The sequence below is a fragment of the Rutidosis leptorrhynchoides genome, chromosome 3 (assembly GCF_046630445.1).
Source record: "Rutidosis leptorrhynchoides isolate AG116_Rl617_1_P2 chromosome 3, CSIRO_AGI_Rlap_v1, whole genome shotgun sequence".
In the NCBI taxonomy this organism is placed as follows: domain Eukaryota; kingdom Viridiplantae; phylum Streptophyta; class Magnoliopsida; order Asterales; family Asteraceae; genus Rutidosis; species Rutidosis leptorrhynchoides.
This window is the reverse complement of record NC_092335.1, coordinates 45,007,107-45,034,135: the sequence shown is the minus strand read 5'-3', so window position 1 is coordinate 45,034,135 and position 27,029 is coordinate 45,007,107. Positions and strand designations below refer to the sequence as shown.

Genomic DNA, 27,029 nt, shown 5'->3' with positions numbered 1-27,029 from the left:
TGTGCTGGATGTCAATTTGCCAAAGCTCACCAATTGCCATTCAAGGAGTCAGCGCATCAGTCCAAGACACCACTAGAGCTCATACACTCAGATGTCTTCGGCCCAGTGAAACAAACATCACTTGGAGGTATGAAGTATATGGTGACATTCATTGATGACTTCTCAAGGTATGTATGGGTTTACTTCATGAAGGAAAAGTCGGAGACTTTTCAGAAGTTTAAAGAGTTCAAGAACAAGGTAGAAAGTGAGCTCAATACTAAGATTCGATGCTTACGCACAGATAATGGAGGAGAATATTTATCAACCGAGTTCAATATCTATCTTGAGAAGCACAAGATCAGAAGGCAATTAACTTGCCCCAATACTCCACAGCAGAATAGAGTGGCGGAACGCAAGAATCGCCACCTTGCTGAAACTTGTCGAAGTATGCTTCATGGTAAGAATGTACCAGGTAGATTTTGGGCCGAATGTATGAGGACGGCGTCGTACGTGATTAACAGACTCCCACAAACAAAGTTGGGGTATATTTCACCTTATGAAAAATTATGGAAGATCAAGCCAACCGTCAACCATCTCAAGGTTTTTGGATGTGTATGTTACGTCTTCGTACCAGATCATCTACGAAGCAAATTTGATAAGAAGGCAATTCGGTGCATTTTTGTCGGTTATGATGAATCAAGAAAAGGATGGAGATGTTGTGACTCAAATACCGGAAAGTGCCATACTTCAAGAAATGTGGTATTTGATGAAGCTTCTTCATGGTGGTCACCTCAAAAGATAGAGCTTCCAGAATCTCATGGATTAGAAGAAGATCCAAAAGAGAAAGAAGAACATAAAGAGCACATATCGGATCCAATTAAAGAAGGAGATGGATCGTACTCTAAGGAAACGAGTCCATGGAAAACTGGGGTACATCAATCTACATCCGAAGAGGTTCGTCCAAGCCAAATGGATGCCGAGGAGCATGTGCAAGAATTACGGAGATCAACAAGGCCGAGGCAACCTAATCCGAGGTATGCCAATGCTGCTCATGTGGATGAATCAATACCTATTGAGCCTTCCACTTATCACGAAGCAGCACAAAGTCAAGAATGGCAGAAAGCGATGGAAGAAGAAATTAATGCACTAAAAGAAAACCAGATATGGAGTTTAGTTCCAAAGCCAAAAGATGTAAAACCAATATCTTGTAAATGGGCTTACAAGGTGAAGACTCGATCAGATGGCTCCATTGAAAGGTATAAAGCTTGACTTGTTGCTAGAGGTTTTTCTCAATAATATGGGCTGGATTATGAAGAAACGTTTAGTCCAGTGGCGAAGATCACAACAATTAGAGCTCTACTAGCTTTAGCCGCTAGCAAATCTTGGAAGCTGTGGCAGATGGATGTCAAGAACGCTTTCTTACATGGAGAACTTGACAAAGAAATTTATATGGAGCAACCAAGAGGCTTTGAGAACAAGTCCCATCCTAACCATGTCTGAAAATTAAAGAAAGCACTATACGGCTTGAAGCAGGCTCCAAGAGCTTGGTACGGGAAGATTGGCGAGTTCTTAGTACAAAGTGGTTTCACAGTTGCTCCTTCAGATTCTAGTTTATTTGTGAAACAAGATCAAGGAAAACTAGCCATAGTGCTAGTATATGTGGATGACTTAATCATCACGGGAGATCACTATGAGGAGATCCAAAGAACAAGAGAGAAACTGTCTATCAGATTTCATATGAAGGAGCTTGGAGAACTCAAACATTTTCTTGGACTCGAAATAGAGCAGAAAAGAGAAGGATTATTTCTGGAACAACAGAAATATGCGCGAGATCTTTTACAAAAGTACAGAATGCTTAATTGCAAACCTATCTCAACTCCGATGGATCCGAATACAAAACTACGAGCAGATGAAGGAAAAAGTCTTCAAGATGTTACCATGTATCGAAAGATGGTCAGAAGTCTTATTTATCTCACACTATGCCAGCCAGACATATCTTATGCAGTTGGAGTGGTTAGTCGATACATGAGCAATCTGAAGAAGCCGCACCTTGATGTTGTACGACGCATCTTAAGGTATGTTAAAGGCACTATTAACTTTAGCATTTTGTACAAGAAAATAAAAGAATGTCACGTGACTGGATATTGTGACGCTGATTTCGCTGGAGACTATGATACACGACGATCAACAACTGCATACATGTTTAGTCTTGGATCGGGAGTAATATCATGGTGCAGCAAGAGATAACCAACTGTATCCTTATCAAGCACCGAAGCAGAATATCGATCGGCATCATCAGCAACACAAGAAATTACATGGTTGAAACAACTAATGGAAGATCTTCATCAATCAACAGACTATCAAGTAGAGCTTTTCTGTGATAACCTATCAGCTATACGTCTAGCAGAGAATCCAGTCTTTCACGCAAGAACAAAACATATAGAAGTACACTATCACTATGTTCGCGAGAAGGTCCTTGAAGGGGAGATCAAGATGGTGCCAACAAAGACAGATGAACAAGTTGCATATGTATTCACCAAGAGCCTAAGTAAACCAAAGTTTACAAAATTCAGAGAAGCACTTGGAATGGTCTGCAAGACATCATTGGAAGAAAATTTGCATTGAGGGGGAGTGTTAAAATACAATGCAAATTTAGATAATATGGAATTAGTAATGTATATAAATATCTAGATATTAAAATGTAAAAAAAATATCTAGATATTAATATATATATATATATATATATATATATATATATATATATATATATATATATATATATATATATATATATATATATATATATATATATATATATATATATGAAGAAAAATCTAGATGTTAAAATGAAAAAATCTAGATATTTTTATGTGGTAAAAATATCTAGATATTTATCCATGGAAAAATCTAGTGTGTAGAAGTTTCCATGGAGTAGTATAAATATGGGTGTTGATTTCATTTGTGCGTAAGTTGTGAAAAGAGTGAGTTGAGAAGTAGAGAAGAAGTAAGAAGTGAGAAGAGTGTGAGTAGAGAAGAAAAGCTTGTAAGTAAGTAATATTGTAATTGTATTTTGTATTAATAAAAGTGTTCTTTGTTAAGTTTCCCGGTTAAGCCTTAGTTTGTATTTAAGTTCTTTGTGCACTTGTGTTATTCTTATTATATGGTCGGCTCTGCCGCCTAAGTGATACATGGTCGGTTATACCGCCTAAATGATATATGGTCGACACTGTCGCCTAAGTACTATTGTGCACTAAGAATTCATAAAATTAAAGGCTAATCAACGCCAAAGTGTTGGTGTAGTGAGTCTAGTATAGTCTAGATCCTCTATAGTGGGTATGTTGGGCTCGTCAAAGCTTCCAACAATAACATGATCAAATTCGTAGCGTGTGGTCGAGTGTTTCTTTGTCCTCAGCGCGAAGTGTTTCGCCCACATTATGTGTTTTGACATTTGGTCACGTGGATTGAAATTCTTGGGGTTAAGGATGCTTACATCTTTCACCAGGATGTTACAAGTTTCACGCCATCAATGTTGGTAGGAAAATTAATTTTGTTGAATGTGTCGGTCTAACTGTGTGTACATTTGTTTGATTTACTTCACATGTTGCTTTTAATTGTATGTTTTGAGCATGTGGAGGTCTATTTAAGGCCATATTCAATAGTTGATTTTAATAGTTATTTTTGTGGAAAAACGTAATAACGTTAAACAGATCCGAGGGTCAACAAGTACAATCCATACAAAAAGATAATCCAAAGCTAGCCAAACAATCGACAATACTACAACCCAAATCAACTGTTTTTTTACGGCCAGCGAAAATAATTTTATCAAAAATTAACAAGGCGCTAACAAAACAAAAAACCAGATTACAAGACGTTCATAGGGTTTTGCAACCACACTAATAATACAACTGTTCAAAAGTTGTGACCACTATGCTATCAAACACAGAGGATTTTTTGAACTTCACATCGTTGAAGACGTGACTATTCCGAAGGAGCCAGACGTTCTAAGAAATCGAGGTGATGATGATTATGAGGATAATGTGTTGGTTGCTATAACGGAACTCCATCAACCCATAACAAAGCATTTTCAATAGATGACCAAGGAAGTATATCGTAGTTGATCTAGTGACCAATCTTTTGTCAAATTTGAAGACTAGTTTCACAAGTAAAGAACAAGTGGACTCCGTCAACTGTTCAACTAACATGACATAATGCAATTAACTAGAAAAGTATAAAACATACCTAACAATGCCAACATTAAAAACCTAACTACCAATCACACTAATAAAGCAGTAAATAAACAAAAAATAAAATGAACACAATGGTCAAAGAATGTAGACCGTCATTTCAACAGAACAAACACTTGCACCTTGGAGCATCCTGAACCATCTTCAGTTAATCCAAATCACAATGGACCAATTGCACCCCAAGTCTGAAACCAGATCTCCAACATGGAGCATCGTCGTCTTAAGCAATTCCAAAGGCGCCACAAAAAAAAAAAAAACAAAAGAACCCTGTACAAATTCACGGCAACAAGCAACCAAAATCTGCAACTGAAGCCACACTCACCACCACCTCACATGTGTTTCAATTAGATTGAAAATATTTAAATCTAAATTTGTTATAATTCAGTAGGCTTATAACTACCTTTTATGGCTGATCTTAGCAACAAGCCTTCTTATCAATATATATATATGAGCATAGATAAAAGAGAGAAGAATAAAATTTTATATATATGTGAATTGGTATATACACTGATTACAATCGATCGCATATTTATAGTATAATAATTCACTGTGCAGTTAGGTGCACAGTAATATCCGTGAATTTGCAATCGAATAAACTTTACTTTATCAAAAGTGTTATTAAAGTTGTCGGCCATAAGTTTTGGCCATATATAACACTCCCCCTTGGACGACAATTTTGTTTTATTAAAAATCAACTACATGTTACTGCCTCGTTAAAAACCTTGCTAAAGAAAAACCCAGTGGGATAAAAAACTTTAGCCAAGGGAAAAATATTGCAACATAGAGTTGACTCCCTTCAAGTAGACATCGCTGAGTCGTCACATGTTTTGAACATGCCTCATGCCAATATTGTGAACATGCGTTCTGAAAATAGTAGTTGGAAGTGCTTTGGTGAAAAGATCGGCAGAGTTTTTGCTGGATTGAACATGTCTCATTTCAATCTGGTTGTCTTTGATGAGATCTTGAGTGTATGAGAAGAATCTAGGAGGTATGTGTTTCGTTCGGTCACTTTTGATATACACTTCTTTCATCTGTGCTATGTAAGCTGCATTATCTTCATAGATAGTTATTGGGCTTTTATCGCGTTCTAGTCCACAAGAATCAGTAATGAGTTGTGTCATTGATCTCAACCAAAAACATTCCCGAGTAGCTTCATGTAATACAATCACTTCAGCATGATTTGATGATGTTGCAACAAGTGTTTGTTTTTGAGAACGCCATGATATTGCGGTACCGCCATTTAGGAATACATATCCAGTTTGAGATTTGGTTTTATGTGGATCAGATAAATAACTTGCATCTGCATAACCAACTAAATTTTGTTTTGAATTGTTAGAATAAAATAATCCTATATCAGTAGTTTCTCGAAGGTATTGAAATATGTGTTTGATCCCATTCCAGTGTCTTTTGGTAGGAGCTGAGTTGAATCTTGCCAACAAATTAACTGCAAAAGAAATGTCAGGTCTTGTATAATTTGTAAGATACATAAGAGCTCCAATTGCACTAAGATATGGTACTTCTGGTACCAGGATATCTTCATGATCTTCACAGGGACGAAATGGATCAGTGTCAACATTAAGTGATCTAACAACCATAGGAGTACTTAATGGTTTTGCCTTGTCCATATTGAAATGTTTTAAAATCTTTTTCGTATAAGTTGTTTGATGTACAAGTAAACCATTAGGCATATGCTCAATCTGCAAACCAAGGCAATACTTGGTTTTTTTGAGATCTTTCATTTCAAATTCTTTCTTTAGAAGTTGAATGGCTTCATGAATCTCTTTATTTGTACCTATGATGTTAAGATCATCGACATAAACGGCTATGATTACATATCTGGATGTTGTTTTCTTAATGAATACACATGGGCAAATAAGATTATTGGTATACCCTTTGTATATCAAGTAATCACTTAATCGTTTATACCACATGCGACCCGATTGTTTCAACCCATATAAAGACCTTTGCAACTTGATTGAGTACATTTCTATGAATTTTGCATTAGTTGCTTCTGATACCTTAAATCCTTCAGGTATTTTCATATATATATATCACTATCAAGTGATCCATATAGATAAGTAGTCATAACATCCATGAGATGCATTTCTAAATTTTTAGAAACTGCCAGACTAATTAAGTATCTAAAAGTAATTGCATCCATAACAGGAGAATAAGTTTCATCATAATCAATTCCTGGTCTTTGAGAAAAACCTTGACCTACAAGTCTAGCTTTATACCTTGTAACTTCATTTTTCTCATTTTTTTTCGCACAAAAATCCATCTATATCCCACAGGTTTCACATCTTTAGGTGTGAGAATGATAGATCCAAAAACTTTTCTTTTATTGAGCGATTCAAATTCAGCTCGTATTGCTCCTTTCCAATGATCCCAATCATGTCTATTTTGACATTCCATGACAGATTTTGGTTCTGGATCATCATCATCAATCATGATGTCATATGCAACATTATATGAAAATATCTCATCAAGATTTTTCATTTCATTTCGGTTCCATAATATTTTTGAATGTGCATAATTGATTGAAAATTCCGTATTTACATCATCAATCTCCTCTGCAGAAGGAGTATTGATTTGTGGTTCTTCTTGAACACTTTCTTTTACCTCATTATCAGCTGATTTTCTTTTTCGAGGATTTTTATCTTTGGAACCAATTGGTCTCCCACGTTTCTGGCGTGGCAAAGACTCAAGAGTGACATTATTGCCAGCTTTTGGAATTTCAATTCGAGCTGGAACATTTGCTGCTGGTATATATGATTTAGTCACTCTTTTTGTATCTGTAAATACATCAGGCAGTTTATTCGCAAGTTCTTGCATATGCATTATTTTTTGAACTTCGATCTCTCATTCTTTTGTGCGAGGATCAAGATACATTAATTGAGGTTCACACTATGAAACATCATTTTCTTTATTTTTTATTTCTCCCCCTAATCTAGGGAACAATGTTTCATTAAAGTGACAATCAGCAAAACGTGCTGTAAAAACATCACCCGTCATGGGTTCAATATATCTTATGATTGAAGATGTTTCATATCCAACATATATTCCCATCCTTCTTTGAGGACCCATTTTAGTGCGTTGTGGTGGTGCGATAGGAATATAAACCGCACAACCAAATGTTCTAAGGTGGGAAATATTTGGCTGATGGCCAAAAGCAAGTTGCAAGGGAGTATATGTATGAATTGCACTTGGTCTAATGCGAATTAATGATGCAGCATGTAAAATTGCATGACCCCATACAGATACTGAGAGTTTTGTTCTCATTATCAATGGTCTAACTATTAATTGCAATCGTTTGATTAGTGATTCGGCTAAACCATTTTGTGTATGCACATGGGCAACAGGATGTTCAACAACAATCCCAATAGACATGCAAAAATCATTAAATGCTTGAGATGTAAACTCACCAGCATTATCCAATCTCACCCTTTTAATAGTATAATTAGGGAAATGTGCTCGTAATTTAATAATTTGAGCAAGAAATTTTGCAAATACCATGTTTCGACTTGATAATAGACATACATGAGACCATCTACTAGATGCGTCTATTAGGACCATGAAATATCTAAATGGTCCACATGGTGGATGAATTGGTCCACATATATCACCTTGAATTCTTTCAAGAAATAATGGTGATTCTTTTTCAACCTTAAGAGGTGATGGTCTTATTATAAATTTTCCAAGTGAGCATGATGTACATGGGATAAGTGCATCATGAGGGATCTTTTGATCCGTCAATGGATGTCCATGTGTATTTTGAATTATTTTTTTCATCATTGTTGATCCTAGGTGGCCTAATTTTCATGCCACAGATTGATCATTACAGGATCACATGCCTTTTCATTAACTACCATGTGTGCTTCTGGTACATTTATATATGTATAATGTAAACCAGAACTAAGTCTTGGTAGTTTTTCAATCACATGCTTCTTGTCAGTGATACTTAAGTATTTATCATTTTCTGTAGTCACTGACTGATAATCATATCCATTTTGGTATATGTCAGAGAAGCTTAACAAATTTCTCTTTGACATGGGAGAAAATAAGGCATTTTTTATCAGAAAATTTGTACCATTTGGTAACATGAATTCTGCCTTTTCCATTCCTTTTATTAAATCCGCAGGACCTGATATAGTATGTACCGTTCCTTCTGTTGCTTTAAAATCAGTGAAATATTTTTTAGATTTGAGTATAGTGTGTGTGGTACCACTGTCTGCAGTACAAAGATCCCTACCATTTGACTGATTTTGCACTCCAGTAGTGTACATTATGAACTTCAAAATATGAGAAACGAATAATGAGTACATATTTCATCAATATATTACATTCAAAATATGTTATAAACGAAAGTACATAATAAGGAAACATATAGTAAAGTAGATATGGTATAGATCGTAAATCTACATCCATTTATTTGATATGGACATATAATAGAAAATTTATTCATTAAAGTAGTCACTTGTTGGCTCAGTGATTTTTGTATCAAGGTCATCCACAAGGTTTGCCTCTTTTCCTTTTCCCTTTAGAAATTCTTGATATTGATTAACAGAATATTGATTTGTTCGACAGTTCTTAGACCAATGTCTAATTTTACCACATCGATAACAAGAATCTTCAATATTCTTTGAAGAGCTTTCTTCAACATTATGATTTGTGGGATTGTATGGTAGTTGAAATTTATAATTTTGTGGATTATTATTTCTTTATCCACGACCACGACCACCGCAACCATTACGACCACGACCACCACCACGACCATTACCATAAGGGTGATTTCGAACATAGTTATGATTTTTATTATTGTTATGGTAATTTCCATGATGATGGTTTTGGACAATATGACCACGACCTCGCCCACGTCCTCGTCCAGGTGCATTTCTTTTTTTTTTTATTATTATTATTGTTAATAGCATTAACTTCAGGGAATGCTAGCGCACCCGTAGGACGAGATTCTTGATTCTTCATCAGTAATTCTTTATTCACTTCTGCAACTAAGAGATAAGTTTGAAGTTTGGAAAAAGTTTTGTAATTCTGCAATCTTAAATTTTCTTGTATAGTTATGTTTGCAGAATGCATTGTGGAGAAAGTTTTCTCCATCATATCAGCATCACTTATTTCTTGACCACAAAATTGAAGCTTTGAACGGATCTTGAACATGGCCGAGCTGTATTCACTTACCTTTTTAAAATCTTGGAACCTTAGATTTCTCCATTCTTCCCTCGCAGCTGGGAGTAATATTTTCTTTTGATTATCGAGTCTACTCTTGATATTTTTCCATAAAACATGTGGATCTTTGATAGTGAGATACATATGTTTTAAGGTGATATCAATATGTTTGCGAATAAAAGCAATTGATTTTAATTTATCTTGATCAGAACAAGTATTGTTTTCTTTTAAAGTTTCTAGAATACCCAATGATCCAAGATTTATTTCTACATCCATGACCCATGATGTGTAGTTTGTTCCCGATACGTCTAGGGCATCAAACTCAAGTTTTGATAAGTTTGATATTTTCTATTTTCAGAAAAATGAACAACATAAATTATAATCATAATCAATTTCTAACAACATGAAATTAGAATCATTTTAAATTCATAAGTAGCAAACAACAGAATAATGGTATGATAATAAAACCACAAGGGCAGGATAGAATATATGTTCACCCGGTGGTATATTAGCAATAATGATGATAGTTAATATGACCAATACAATAGGAAAAATCATCATTGTGTGAATCATTTTTACAAAAACTTTTGAGAGTGGTAATCTGAGAAAATGAAGATTTATTTGTGAAAAAGTGAAAAACGGAGATGTTTATTTTATATTTGAAAAATATAGTCGTTGTAACGTCGTCAGTTGACGTTATCGACTGTTATGTACTCGTTATATTAATAATAATTTTAATAAAAGAATTTTATGATTACTATAAAATACATTTAGTATAAATATGAAGACTAAGAGAATAAACATATTATGCATAAATAATAAATTTAAGAATAAACGTTAGTATGCATGAAATAAATAATGATTAATTGCATAAGTCATCATAATTGTTAGATAACATAAAATATAAATGTTAGTGAAGTTAATAAGAGTTAGATTACAGAAATATAATTCAGGCGGTATAACCGACCATATATAACATAAATATAAATGTTAGTGAAGCTAATTACAGAAATATAATTCGGGCGGTATAACCGACCATATATAACATAAATATAAATGTTAGTGAAGTTAATTACAGAAATATAATTCAGGCGGTATAACCGACCATATATAACATAAATATAAATGTTAGTTATGATGATAATAATATTTACCTTACTAATAAATAATAGAAGATATCGTTAAAGAATTTCTTACCTTGATTAGTGACTTGTGCTTGCTTAGATAAACCTTGATTATATGGAGCACTTTGTGCTGATAACGTGTTATAATTCAGTAGACTTATAACTACCTTTATGGCTGATCTTAGCAACAAGCCTTCTTATAAATATATATATATATATATATATATATATATATATATATATATATATATATATATATATATATATATATATGAGCATAGATAAAAGAGAGAAGAATAAAATTTTTTATATATGTGAATTGGTATATACACTGATTACAATCGATCGCATATTTATAGTATAATAATTCACTGTGCAGTTAGGTGCACAGTAATATCCGTGAATTTGCAATCGAATAAACTTCACTTTATCAAAAGTGTTATTAAAGTTGTCGGCCATAAGTTTTGGCCATATATGGGTGTGCTTGGGTGACGAGCTTCTTGGAGCTTATGGGAGCTTATAGGAGCTTATAGGAGCTTGAGCTTATGATTTTAATAAGCTTCAAATCATAAACTTCGTTTGGTAGATCAAAAAAGTAGAGCTTATGAAAATCATAAGCTCTGGAAAAATAAGCTACTTTCAGTAGCTTATGAAAAAAAGTAGAGCTTATGAACTGAAAAATAAGCTCCAGCTAGTTTACCAAACACTTATAAAAAATAATAAGCTCCAGCTACCAGCTTATAAAATAAGCTCCAGCTCCAGCTAGGGATGGCAATGGATCGGATGAGGCCGTATCCATATTCATATCCATTTAGTTTTTGATCATCCATATCCATATCCATACCCGTTTAATTTCAGTTCATCCATCCATATCCATATCCAATGGATTAAGCGGGTTAATGGATATTCATTGGATATTCAAAAAATGTTATAATATTTCTCAACATGTGATTAAAATAACACGTAATATAACAAAAATATATACAATGTGGCATAATTAAAATCTATCGATAATAACGAGTGATATTTGTCGAAGATATAACACAATTTGTTAAACTTACAATCAAACATAGACTATGACAAATTAAATGTGTAATTTTTATGTATATTTGATTACATATACGTGTTTTATTGTTATATTTCATGGTTAATTGATTATATAATTTCAAGAATCATATAAGTGTAATTGTAAATGCATTTAAAATACTAAATATGTTTGCATATATCTATATTTAAGTATTTATATATATTTCGGGTGTATTTGGATATATCCATGGATGAAAATTTTTCATCCATATCCATATCCGTATCCATTTAGGTTCATCCATATCCGTATCCATATCTATTTATATCATCCATATCCATTATGTATCGGTGGATCGGATGGATATCCATTGGATCGGGTGACCATTGCCATCCCTAGCTCCAGCTCCATCTCATAAGCTACAGCTCCAGCTACAAGCTCCAGCTACTTTCATCCGAACACACCCATAACAAAATTTTTATTCTTATTTTTATTTTTTATTTTTTATAAAAACCCTTTCACCTCTTATTAAACCCTTCAAACGCCAGTTCACTTTTCTCTCTTTCTCCTCACCGCCGCCACCACCACCACAGCTCCTACACCGGAACCCTAACCAACAACAAAATGAGACTACTAACACACAACATGCTTTCATCAAACATCAAAGGTGTAGTCAACGGATTCCCTCTTTTAATTGAAGCTGAAAAGGTAACCGAAAAACAAGTCGATTTCAATCCTGATTTTCTCAAAAACATGTTCACCAAAATCGATTGGAAAGCCCTAACCGACGCTTCCAAAACCTTGGGATACGCTGAACTTCCGGAAGAAGTTCCCGATCAATCAGTCCTCGATTCCGATGATTTTTTGCAGAAATTTCATCACGCGCTTCTTGAAATTCACCTCGAAGAAGGCGCGCTTGTGTGCCCGGAGACCGGTCGTAAGTTTCCTGTTAACAAAGGGATACCTAATATGCTTCTTCATGAAGATGAGGTCTGATTATAAATGATCGTATATGTAATATGTGGCATTTAATACATTAAGTTGTTACTCTTTTGCGATGAATTATGAAATATAAAAATGTTGGTGTCAGTGATTGATCATTGTATGGTTTTAGGGTTATTGAAGTTCGCTCAAATTGATAATTTTAGAAGTAAAGAATATAACGTGGTTTAAACGTGATTAATTAAATTTCAAATTAATCAGATAGATTTAAAAAAAAAAAAACAGGATGAGATGTATAATCGGAATATTGTAATGGACTGAGTATTGTTCCTTTGATTCAATCCTTAGTTCCTAATGAAGAGAAAATTAGAAAATTGAGTTATTGAAGCGATCATGGTTTTGGTTAATTCAGATGTGTTCTTTTGTGCCATTCAGCTCAAGATAAAGACATTAGAGATGAATCTTGAATATTTAGGCCCATTTGGCTCACGGAATCTAATGAGGAATTGTCGTGTCTAAATTCACCTCCAATTCCAATTCCGCCTATTCCGTGAGCAAAACGGCCCGTAAGTATTTGATATACAAATTTACCTGATTGTGATATTCTTTCGGGTGTGTCTTGGAGTACTACTATTTGTTTGTTAGTCTTTAACTTTGAGGGATAGTTTTTTTTAACTCATAGGTAGAAGAACGACTCTTTTAGAAACCTTTTTCTTTTCGAAAAGGTTAGACTCCTTAGAAGAGAGACTTTGAACCAAATTTTCTTCGTATCCATTCTATCAAAACAAATACGGATTACATATTTATACTACCCAACCAACGTAAAATGGTACTGCTAGAATTCAATAGCGCAACTGTTACTAAACTAGTAAACTGCTACTAACAAGTTAGTACCCGCTGTCCTATTATTGTTTCTGTGAATTAAAAACATGTATGTATGGAGATGTGGTAATCATGGTTGTGCTAATAGTTATTCATCGTTCAATCTGACTCAGCAACGTGTGGCTAAATTCATTTACTTTAACTTCTACGATCATGGGCCAGACATAGGCTTCATGCACGATAACGGTCTGGTTTCTTCGTGATTCAGACGGGCCTGTTGATGATCGTGGAAACTTAGGTTGTGGGTGGTTATCATGATGCCGGTCTTGGTGACTAGATCAACAGTTGTGTTTTGAGTGGCGAGATATTTGGAAATAATTTCAGGTTTTGTGATATATGAAGTGGAGCCTGGTAGAAAGTTAGCCATATAATATGCTAAGGCAGAGACAGGGAAAACCTTAGCCACTGACCCACAGTATTGACCGAATTGACCCTCACGGCTTGGAGTCGCAGGCCTATGGGGCATAGATGTATGACATCGTTGATTGGAGGTAGAGTTACTCTAAAAAAGAGCACCATTGTTAGAAACCTTTTCGAACAGGTTAGACTCCTAAAACAAACCTTTAAAACAACAGATTTAGAAGAGAGACGTTGAACTAATTTTCCTTGTATCTATTCCATCAAAACAATACAGATATATACTTCTAAGCCGACGTAAGCTACTACTGCTATTATTCAACAGTGCAACTGTTACTAAACTGCTATTAGCAAGTTAAGACCCACTACCCTATTATTAGGTAAACTGGTAACATGCATACATGGAAATGTGGTCATCATGGGAGGAGGTGTATGGGCGCTTGCTAATAACTCCTCTTAACCTTTCAATTTCAGTAACGGGGTGGCAGAGTTACTTTAAAAAGAGCACCATTGTTAATAGCTCCTCTAAACCTTGCTAGTAACTGGCGGCTGCTGGTGTTTCCAGGTTTCTATCTTTCAAAAAATTGGCGGTTGTCTTGGGTTGTCCTCCGCCTTTGATCTTGACTATTGCTGCTGTTTTGTTGGTCGTGGTGATCGGATCGTGCTCGATTTGTTTTTCAACTTTTCTTTTGGTTTTGTTCTCTCCATTTACCCTGTCATTGTTTTCTGTTCGGGTGGGATCGATGTTGCCGACTTGTGACGGTATTGAAAAATGAGGTTTTCTGACCTCAATGGTGGTTATTACCTAATCATTGTTCTCGGTAGTTCTCGGGTGTTTGTTCATTTGGAGGGTCCCTTGGGTTTTGGTTTCGAGAAATTTTTTCGGTTTACTGGTCTCGGGTAGGTGTTCTTGGGTTTCCCGGTGGATGATTTTGAAGACTGGCTCTCGAGGAGTGGTGGATACGGAGGCCGGATTCGAGATTCCAGCATATGTTTTTTTTAGGTTTGATGTTCGATGGTTGGTTGTACGTGTGTGTTATCAATATGTGTTATTGTATTGTTTGTTAATGTAGTGGTTCACGCTTGTCGGTAAGGGAACGTCAATGTGTAGCTGGTGCTTACTACTAGACTCTTTATTTTCCAGTATATGATAACTATCTACCTATTACACTTTATTATTGTTGTATACACTTGTGTTTGTTTTGGTGTTAGTTAACTTGGAAACTGTTGAATGAAAATATAGGAAAATATAATTTTGAATCTAATTACTTCATTAAACGCATTTTAACTTATTAATATGCGTCGCCAAATGGAATAGTATTTGGTGGTGAGTAATTTTCGATTTCAGATTGTGCTTAAATTTTCTCAAGATCATCCTAAAACGGCCCAACGATCAGGACTCTCTTAAAATGTTTTGCCATTCAAGGTTGTTTAAATGTCAAAAATGACATTTTACTCATTTTTAAAGTTCTTTGTGAACGTTTTGAATTTCTATCATGCTAGTTTAAAACTCGCGAATTCGCGAGATCATGAACTAAAAATTTCAATATTGGTATGTATTAAACTGAAGTAATAATATTATTTAATAAGTAGTTTAAAGGTAGCTCAAAATTATTTTGTATTTACATGAAGTAAAAGATCAAGACAAAATATAAAAACAACCCGATGATATTTCGAAGAAATTTATATGGTTCATTTACATACGCAAATTTCCCTTGATGAAACTAAAATAAACTAAATATCATATAGTTATGACATTTCATATGATTAAAATCTGGTTTTATCATTGAAACAATACATGAATTTTTAATCATTAGATAAATATGACATTATTATATATATATTTTTTCTCAAACATATTTCATGATAACAATAGCAATTGTTTATTGTTGTTCGTATGATATCTCAAAGATATGCACACACATTATACTTATTTTGTATGTAATGGTTTTCTTTAATAGGGATATCCTCTACACATATAAATGCTATCACTTACTTATAAGGGTCACATTTGTGATTTGATTTGGTTATAGAGATGCAGCCATCTTCGGTTTTTGTTGTACCCTGGGCTTCATGAGAAGATGATAGGTTATAAATTATAATCAATCTTTAGCGGGTCAATAGGTTCATGCTTTTACTTGGTATACGGACGGCTGCATCCGAGGTGACGATCCCCAAATGCAACAATAAGTCTACCCAGCTATGCCATAAAAAGAAAATAGAAAACAATAGAAACGTATTTGTAGTTTTGTACAATGAGTATGCTGATCTGGTGTATTTGTGATTGCTACTTCTCAGTTTGGAACAGAACCCATGTATAATTAAGAACACGACAGCTTAAGATAAGATGAAAATGGTTTTATATGTACATTAAGACAATATTGCATTCCACACGAACAATACAACACACGATAATCATAGACAAAAACACACGACACAGTTTAAAACTTAAAAGCAATATCTTAAGCACTATTCAATGCAAAATATGTGCACAACTAAAAAACTATAAACGCTACAAAACTAACAATTTCACAAAAGCAAAGTTGCATTGGCCTGTATGAAGTTATTGGCTGCTTCTGACTGAAGTTCCTATTGTGGATATATAGGAGCAACTACAACCTTTTCTCCTGAGCTCCACCATGTGCCCGCAATTATTTTGTTTTATTCCAGTTTTTCACCTTGTAACTTCATCTGTAAAAACGACACACATAAACCAAAAGGCATGTCAGCTTGTCAAAAAACAATTAAAGCACAACAAGATGAATATTAACTTGTAACTTCATGTGTTAATTATATCCCAATCGAAAAACTCAAAGACATGTAATAAACCTTAATATGAGTAGATATATGCTGCTGCAATCAAGTACCTCGTATAACTGAACTTTACAGAGTTCTAGAAGCTTCAAAAAAGGTGCAATACGACAATCAATCATCTACCTGTAAATGAACAACATTTCATTTCAGTTCAAATACAGTGATTATATACTATGTTACGGACAACTACATCACATAATTGCTTGTAGATACACATATCAGATGTTATCACTATTGATACACATTATATAGTTGCTTGTAGATACATATTAGTATCAACATATTAAATTGCCCGATAATTATGGGATTTGACTTCATTTTGGTAAACATGGTTGATAAGTGTGGGATTTTTTTAGCCACGTTTCTTCAAACGTTTTGACTTCCTTATGGCAGTAGCTTATTAAAGAGTAATTACTTTGCAACTTAAATTAGATTAATAATATGACAGACACTATAATTTATATTTAACATCCAACGATGGACTGAAAAACTGGATTTTTTTTTAAAATAGTAATTTTTTTAATCAGACTTTCAAAAATGGAAACTGAATCATAATCGTTGCAAAAATGGTAAAACCGAACTTCCAAAGTTCGGTTTTGGTCAAACCCGAAGTTTGGAAGTTCGGTTTTGTTATTTTATTCGTTTCCACAGTGACTTGGCAGACAAGTGTACTAGGTTAGCCACCCGTGCCCTAAACCGAAGTTTGAAACTTCGGTTTTGCAGGCTTTTCAGCAAAACCGAAGTTTCAAACTTCAGTTTTGGTCCTGCCATCTTTTGTTCACTTTTAACCCGAATCTTGCTTTTGCAGGTCGTAATCTATGCTTTTGTACATCTATTTATACCGGTTGAAACTTCATTCTCAATAACAACATCACATACAACACAACCGCATCTCAAACTCCTGAAACAGAGTTTTAATTTTCACCGAATTCAGCAGTTTAAAACTAAAAAAACACAAAATCACATTCTAAAAAAATGGCCAATGATGAGAACGATGGATGGGAATACCTACTTGATATTGATGATTCCGATCTCACTCAATCTGTATCAGTTTCAAAACCCACTCAAACCATATTGGTGCCCACTGAGTCGCCACCATTCCCCCGACCTTTAGAGTCCCCCCAACTTAACCGTCAAAAACAAAAGCAACCTATTTCACCACAACGACCTGTTCTTCGCGGTTCCGGGTCTAACAAAAAGAACAAATTATCCTACCAAATCCCTGGACCCGCTGGTGTTTTCCAAGATGCGTATGAACTTCGAAATAATGAGAATAACGTTGTGGATGACATGTGTAGTGTACGCAAGATTTTGTAAGGGAAATAATCAACAGACCTGAAGCGGATGATTCGTTTACACTGGATCCGTGGCTACGCGCGATGGAGTTTGCATATCCGTACGGAGGTAAACAACAAAATTGTATACTCATTCTTGAAACCATAAGCCAACAGTTTATGTGTATTGTTGTAACTGCAGGTAGATCTGATATAGCAAGCATTTTGAGACAACGTAGATTTTTACCAGCTGAACAAGTTGTTGGTGTTGTTAAGACTTGTGAGAAAAATTGTGTCGGTGATCTGTCTATAACGCTTAAAGTGAGTTTACATCACTAACTTATGTATATTTTCATATTTGTATTGCGTTGACTAAAACAGGTTAATGTAACTATATTCATTTATGTTTAATAGGACACTACGGGTACTATTCGAGGAACAGTATCTAGCAAGATCATCGATGGTGTACATGGGAAGTATGAAGGTGTAAAAGGCATACGTGAGGGAGCTGTTCTGGTGCTACAAAACTGCTCTATCTTTTGCCCTAGTGTGAAGGTTAAAATCCTTAACATTACACGCAAGGCGTTAATTAAGGTGTTCTTTAAAGACGGTGGACCTACGTAGAGCATTGTGTTGTTGTTGTTCTTTAAAATAAACTATTGTTATTGTTGTTTTAAATAATCTATTGTTATATGTTGTTATTGTTATTTAAATTAAACTAGTTGTTAGTTTTGTTTAAAAACGATACTAAATGTATATCACAAACGCAACGAATTTATTAAAACAAGTTCAAAAGATAAACATTACAACCAAATCATCATAAAATACAACTAATCAGTGCCCATGACGTCCCCCACCTATATATCTCAGGTGATGACCAGTTCCACACCTTGTTGGTACAGATTGCCTTGTACTCCTGCGCGGTAGTTGTTCCTGATTTTCATCATCGCCTACGGTTAAATCCTCGATAGGCTCATCCTCAAGTGGGTAATCAGAAACACTCACGTCAAGAGGGCTTCGAGAGGACGAGGCACCTACATATGGTCGGATAGGGGTCCGAGAGGAAGATCCATGATATGTTTCTTGAGGGGTCCGAGAGGATGATCCAAGATGCGTGTTCAACAGGGTATTGTATATGTTTGGAGGGCTGTCGAAGACGTTCTGATGGGTATTGTAGACGTTTTGATGGGTAGTGTATGTGTTTCGAGGGGTACTGTATGTGTCTCGAGGGTTAGGATAGGTTTGGCGAGGATCATGATAATGCGACTGATCACCGTAATCATAAGCCGGGAACTCGAAGTTTTGTGACGGATAGTATTCAAATGGAGCACCTTGCTGTTGGTGATGCGCGTATGAAAGTAGGTGATGTGGCATGTCATAAAATGTTTGCGGGTTAGGTTGACTGTTTGGTTGCATTTGTGCAAATGCCATATCTTGCATCCTCCAAAGCCCTTCCTCCGGTATATAGTTAAAAGTAAACCAATATTATCGATCGTGAGGTTATTGTTTATAGATAATTAACATATCACACAATTGTATCTTACATAGACATTGGTAGTTCCTGCCCAATTAGGATATGTGTTGGTACCCTCGTCGGTTCCTGGATCTGTAATGTGCACAACAGTGCGAGCCTTGTACCAGTCATAGTAACCCCTACTAACACCCCCACCATCTCTACCAACAAATATACGGTTGGCTCGGTCAATCCATTGTGCGATGTACGTGGCCTGGGGGGCACTAGTCCTCATATCAACACTTCTTTTCATGCTAAGGTTTGTTCTGTACAAATGATGCTGCGTCTGAGCGGGAAGCAAGTGTTCAACGCCTGGAATTGGCTGACCCCATCCAAACTGCCTACAGACCCGGTCGGGTAGATGTGTCTCAATAGTAGCCCAGAATATAATAGCCCCACGGTATGACCATAAGGGTCCGTCAGCTGCGCACTGCTCGGGTAGTCGGGTGAATAACTCATCATCATAGGGTTGCCATATAAACTGCATCAACATATTATAATACTTAATAAATGTTTTGACTTTAACATAGCTTCTATAGTTTCACACCAAATAAATGTTACCTGTCTAGGCGTTAACGCCGAAAGTAGGGAGCGAACTGTTGACAATACATGTGCTGGCGTATTTTTGTTAGTCCGTTTACCATGCCACCTACATATGAATAACACATACAAATGAATATAGTTACAATAACTAAAGGTTTAAAGTTACAATGATCTCTTACCTAGAACCATAGGGTGCTGGAATAAGTGGAATCTGGTTCGGTGGCAAGTCCTCTGGAATCTTTCGTACATCATTTTTTAGCATTGGCGCGAGGGATGGAATTCGTTCATACACCCACTATTGTACTAAAAGTAGCAAACCATTAATAGCCTTGGTTTCATAGTTTGTGGCCGCTTTACACAAATTCCTATAAAGATGTGCGAGAACCGCACTACCCCAACTAATACGATTAGCTGGACTCAAGTCCAGGATGGAATGCAAGAAACTCAAAGGGACATCATACGCATTAGAATCAGAAAATAGAACGCCACCCATCATAGCTAAAATATATACTCTAGCCCGCTGTTGGTGAGACTCGATAGTGTCTCCAACTTCTTCATCCAACTCCGTCATTAAAACGGAAATTAATATCCTCCCTCTACATATACCCTATCACCAATAGCCTGAGGGGCGATCCCTAAGTAGGTAACAACAAACGGTATCCAATCGCTATCATTTGTTTCATACCAAATACCGGAGAATACATCCCCGTCTATTGGTAAACCAAATAAAACCTGAACGTCTTGCAATGTTACAGTTGCTTCTCCTACAAATATTAATATGGATTATATATAGTATTCCGATATATATATATATTCGTAAATACTATTTTAAACAATTATCTAATATTATATATATATATATATATATATATATATATATATATATATATATATATATATATATATATATATATATATATATATATATATATATATATATATATATTATATATATAATATAAACTTGACTAAATTAATGATATATATTACGAAGATATAATAATATATATTAAAATAAATAATTAATATATATATATATATATATATATATATATATATATATATATATATATATATATATATATATATATATATATATATATAAGGTAATGATTTTGTACCAATCGGTAAATGAAACGTATGCGTCTCCGGGCGCCATCTTTCAAACATAGCAGTAACAAGTGACCAATCCAGTCTTTGTTTACCCAATTTACAAACTAAACCCAAACCCACATTATCGAGATACACCTGCACATGCTCATTAATTCTTTCGTTTGGTAGCTGTGAAATATGCTGCCAAAAGCTCAGATCAGATCTTCGTGGTTTGATCAACGTCTCCTCGTCAAGCTTCTTTGTAAATACCGCATACGATCTATGATTCCTTTCGGCTTGTAAAAATAATAAAGAACTATCAACCGGCTCCGATCTAGCACGTACTTGGTTCGTTTGAGCCATTTTTTTGTTAAAAACTAAAGGGTTTTCGAATTTTTTTTTTTTTTGCTTTGGATCTGTTTTGTGTGTGAGAACTGAAGTTACAGAGTTCGGATTTATACAGAAACCAAAACCGAAGTTTCAAACTTCAGTTTCCACGTGTCGATTTTTCATTCGACAGTTTAAATTTTTACGGATTATATGTATTTATGGGGGATAAAAATACAGTAAATGGGGTAGCTGGAAGTTAAAGCAAAACCGAAGTTCCAAACTTCGATTTTGCCACGTCGCCCATCCAGTCACCAATTCAACGGACCAAATCAATAAAATAACAAAATCGAACTTCCAGACTTCGGGTTTGACCAAAACCGAACTTTGGATGTTCGGTTTTACCATTTTTGCAATGATTATGATTCAGTTTCCATATTTGAAAGTCCGATTAAAAAAAATTACTATTTTAAAAAAAAATCTGAAAAACTGTAAGGGAGAAGTGTAGAAGAACAGTTATGATACATACCATAAAGCCTTGCACATGTATCATCAAGAGCCACCTATGTACGCTCTTTTGGTCATTTTGACCACATGAAGTCCAACTGATTCATTTCTTCATTTCTATCTTCGATACTACTTGACATTAACAATCTATCAATTGACATTAAGAAGAATCTAGAATACCAAAATGCATAAACGCCTTTCCCACACCACCTTCTAATTCATCACAACTTTAGTTCTTTGACTTCTCAGTCTGACCTACCCAGAGAAATCAACCAATTACTAGAATTTTAGATTTTATTTCGGCCACAATGCCACCACTTTCAATGATCGTTGCATGTAACAACCTCAAACCAGGCTTAGCAATAATTGACCTGTTTACCCCTAGTTAATATAAATTTGTCAATATTGGTGATTTTATAATTATGTGTTTATAATTATCTGACCATATAGTTGAGACTAGTCTGTGACAAGGTTCACAAAGCATATTTATTTAATTGAAACGGACCTCGTTAGAGCCGTTTATGGAGGTGTAAATATTTCATATAACTAGTAAATACCCGTGTGTTACATGGAAGAGGTTTTCTTCAAGTGAAGAAACTCCTTATTGCTTTAAAACTTCTGCTCCTACTCATTGTTCCATTTTTAAAAACTAATCTAAATACAAATTATAACTCATTAATATGCGCCGCCAAATGGAGTAACATTTGGCGGCACATAATTTTCAGTTTCAGATTGTGCTGAAATTCCAAAGATCACCCTAAAATAGAACAATGAGCAAGACTCCCTGAAGGTGTCTTACCATTCGAGGACGTCTAGAAGACGAAAAATGGTATTTTACTCATTTTAGTGTTCTTTTTTAAACGTTCAAAATATCGATCATATTGTTAATTTTATTTAAGCATGACTTAGCATGATATAAATAGTTTTAAGGCCTATTATTTCACTCACATTGTAATTATGAATAACTCATATAATTTTGAAACAAACATCACTTCACTAAATACAAATTTTAACTCATTAATCATTAATATGCGCCGCCAAATGAAGTATCATTTGGCGGCGCATAATTTTCGGTTTCCGATTGTGCTGAAATTTCAAAGATCACACTTAAAGAGAATAAGGAACAGATTCCTTGAAGGTGTATTTCCATTCGAGGTCATCTATATGAAGAAAATGGTATGTTACTCATTTTTATGTTCTTTTTAAACGTTTTAAATTTCTATTATATTATTATTTTTGTTTAAGGATGACTTAGCATGATATAAATAGGTTTTAGGCTTATTATTTCACTCACATTGTAATTATGTATAACACATATAATTTTAAAACTAATATCACTTCACTTAATACAAATTTTGACTCATTAATAAGCGCCACCAAATGGAGTAACATTGGGCGGCGCATAATTTTTGGTTTCAGAATGTGCTGAAATTCTTAATATCACCCTAAAAGAGAACAAGGAGCAAGACTCTCTTAAGGTGTCTTGCCATTCGAGGTCGTCTAGATGACGAAAATGATATTTTACTCCTTTTAATGTTCTTTTTAAAGGTTTGAATTTTTATCATATTATTTTTTTGTTAGAGCATAGCTTAGCATGGTATAAATAGATTTAAGGCCTATTATTACTCTCACATTGTAATTATGTATGACACATATAATTTTGAAATTAATATCACTTCACCAAATATACAAATTTGGACTCATTAATATGCGCCGCTAAATGGAGTAACATTTGGTGGCGCATTATTTTCGTTGTCAGATGGTGTAGATATTCATAAGATTACCCTAATAGAGACAAGGAGCAAGACTCCTGAAGGTGTCTTGCCATTGGAGGTCGTCTAGATGACGGAAATGGTCTTTTACTCATTTTAATGTTCTTTTTTAAACGTTTTGAATTACTATCATATTAATATTTTTGTTAAAGCATGAATTAGCATAATATAAATAATTTTAAGGCCTATTATTTCAGTTACATGTAACTATGTATAACTCATATAATTTTAAATAATTTTAAAGCTAATATCACTTCACTAAATATAAGTTTTAAATCATTAATATGCACCGCCAAATGGTGTAATATTTGGCGGCGCATAATTTTTGGTTTCAGATTGTGCTGAATTTTCTAAGATCACCTAAAAAGAGAACAAGGAGCAAGACTCCCTCAAGGTGTCTTGCCATTCGAGGTCGTCTAGATGACGAAAATGGTATTTTACTCATTTAATGTTCATTTTAAACGTTTTGAATTTCTATTATGTTTTGACTTAGCATGATATAAATAGTTTTATGGCCTATCATTTCACTCAAATTATAATTATGTATAAAACATATAATTTTGAAACTAATATCACTTCAATAAATACATATTTTAACTCATTAATATACGCCGCCAAATGGAGTAACATTTGGCGGCACATATTTTTTCAATTTCAGATTGTATTGATATTCCTAAGATCACCCTAAATAGAACAAGGAGTAAGACTCCCTAAAAGTGTCTTGCCATTAGAGGCCGTCTAGATGATTAAAATGATATTTTACTTATTTTAATGTTCCATTTAAATGTTTTGAATACTATCATATTATTATTTTTGTTTACGAATGACATATCATGGTATAAATAGTTTTAAGGCCTATTATTTCACTTACAGTATAATTATGTATAATGCATATAATTTATAAACTAATATCACTTCACAAAATACAAATTTCAACTCATTTATATGCACCGCCAAATGGAGTAACATTTGGCGGCAAATAATATTCTGTTTCAGATGTTCCTGAAATTCCTAAGATCATTTAAAATAGAACAAGGAGCAAGAATCCTTGAAGGTGTTTTGCCATTTGAGGTCGTCTAGATGACAAAAATGGTGTTTTACTCATTTTAATGTTCTTTTTAAATATTTTGAATTACTTTTATTTTATTATTTTTGTTTAAGCATGACTTAGCTTGATATAAATAGTTTAAAGGGCTATTATTTCACTCATATTATAATTATGTATAACACATGTCATTTTCGGCATCTAAACTGCTTGGAACGGGGGAAAGCCTTAAGAAAGTCTTGTTCGTAGCGCCGTTTTCTAGTTATCGTGCGAATATGGGCTTAATCTGCAATTGAAAATTTTTCAGAAAATTCTTCACAAAATTTTGCCCGATTTTCTGGGGAATGTAATGACTTCAAATATGTGTTTTGTGGCCATTAACTATCATCAAACCGTAACGACACTCTCATATATTTGCACTCAATGTGAAATTTAGAAACAAAAATAAAAATAGGGTTATGAATCTAGAGAAATAAAAAAGCTGCAAAAATACTCAAACAATAAAACCAAGACGTTATAAAAGCAGCAACGTTTTGTAGCTTATGGTGAGATAGTAGCCCCAAAATGATTCTCGCTGTACCTAAATACAATATTAAATAAAAAAAGTATCATAGTGGTATTTAAATAGGCACAATAATTCACATGTGAAAGTATTACTTATCGTAAGATTTAAAAGTGCAAAATTCACCTTTAAAAATAGTAAAATGTCATTTTCGGCATCTAAACTGCTTCAAACGGGGGTGTTTGTTAGTGATCCAATGATCATATTCAAATGTTAACAACTTTGTTTTGATAATGATATCAAGTCGTTGCTTAAAACAACGTATAGAACAACACAAGTTCATGAGCCTACAATCTCTAGCAAACGACCAATACACAAAATCGTTAAGTCAAAAGAGTCATTTGAAAAATACTGAAGGATCACGGCTGGGTCCATGATCGACCACAGATCAGACGGTGGATGCCCTGTACCTTGGTTCTTTGAAACAAGGTACACGGTTGACTCCACGGCTGATCGTGGATCTACCGTAGTTTCTCACTGTCCGGATTTTTGATCAAAAAATGTTTGACTACTTCGGGGCATCTATAATTTACAAAACTTATTTAAACATTCTTAGAATAGTTTCCCCCTTCATATTCAGATGAATTTTGGTCACGAAAACACTAATCTTGGTTAATCACACTTAATGACGCCTTAATAACACTGTTAGTTTATGATTAATGTTAAACACACAAGTATGACTGAAAGTTCTTTTTCAAAAGTTGTATTTTTAAGTCTAAATCAAAAGTAATGAAATATTTAAGATGGTCATTAAAGTCCTAACTAAAGAGATGCTCTCCACTTGATTAACCATTAAACATTACTTACATGCTTAAGTATGATTATTCTTGGTAATTAGTGCAACTTTTAAAAAGTCTTTGCAAGGTTCAAATTAGTCTCATATGGCTTGTTGCAAGTAACCAATGAGGTAAGATACTTCTATCAAAGAAAAGGCAAGTTGGTGAAGATATGGGATAAGAGGTTTGGAATGTAATGGGTTAATTCTTTATGATTAGTGTAACTCCCAAAGATTCTTCACAAAAGTTAAAATGGTCACATTTGGCTTGTTGCAAGTAACCAATGAGGTTAGATGCTTCCATCTAAGTATAGACAAATTGTATGAAGACATGGGATTTGGGGTTTGGCTTATTGTGGATTGTCATGGAGCAAAAATCAACACTTACCTCTTTTGAAATCAATGACAAAAGACTCAAGAGAAGATGTTTTTCTCATTTGCAAGCTCATGTTCACTTCAATGAATGTATCCAAGTATAAGATGAAGGTCAAGGACTTACAGGTGTATTAAGCATCTTTTGAAAGCTCTATATTGGGTAAAGAAGTAAAAAATTCAAAAAAAAGAGCTCCAACGGATATATTGAAAAGCTGACAGAAAGCTCCGCGGTCTACTCCACGGTCGACCGTGGATCGACCGCAGTTTTGTCTGTCAAGATTTTCTTGGACTATAAATACACCACTTTGCTAAACTAGAAGACTACCTCTTTCCAACATTCTTTTAAAGTCATATCAAGTGATCTCCTAAGCCTCAAGCACATATCAATGGAGAGATTATAAGAGAGAAAAAGAGATTCTACTTACACTAAGTAGAATTTTATTGTAAACTTCATGCTTATCATTTGTATATTTAAGTTTACTTTGCGAGATACTTTCTTAGGGGGTCAAGGAAATTAGATAGTTCTTGTGATAGGAAACACCATCTTACTTAGTGATGTAACTTCCTTAAAGGGATCTAGGAAGTTGATTAATTCCATTAAGAATTAATACTTGTCCAAAGTGAAGACAAGTTTGATCTAAGTAAGGTTGGTGTGACCTATTGAAGAACTATGAGAGATTAAGTTAGTAGAATT

At 34.4% G+C, this 27,029-nt stretch overlaps 2 protein-coding genes across 2 annotated transcripts; one reads left to right on the top strand and one right to left on the bottom strand.

Moving 5' to 3' along the window:
• Positions 1–12,131: 12,131 nt before the first annotated feature.
• On the top strand, positions 12,132–12,637 carry LOC139896041 (multifunctional methyltransferase subunit TRM112 homolog A-like). The gene has a single exon (XM_071878620.1). The coding sequence runs from the start codon at positions 12,180–12,182 to the stop codon at positions 12,549–12,551; it is 372 nt and encodes a 123-aa protein (XP_071734721.1). The 5' UTR covers positions 12,132–12,179; the 3' UTR covers positions 12,552–12,637.
• A 7,825-nt stretch (positions 12,638–20,462) lies between these two features.
• On the bottom strand, positions 20,463–21,335 carry LOC139899928 (protein MAIN-LIKE 1-like). Its single transcript, XM_071882753.1, has 2 exons — positions 21,002–21,335; positions 20,463–20,644 (listed from the first exon to the last, which is right to left on the bottom strand). The coding sequence occupies exons 1-2, from the start codon at positions 21,333–21,335 to the stop codon at positions 20,463–20,465; spliced, it is 516 nt and encodes a 171-aa protein (XP_071738854.1).
• Positions 21,336–27,029: the final 5,694 nt, after the last annotated feature.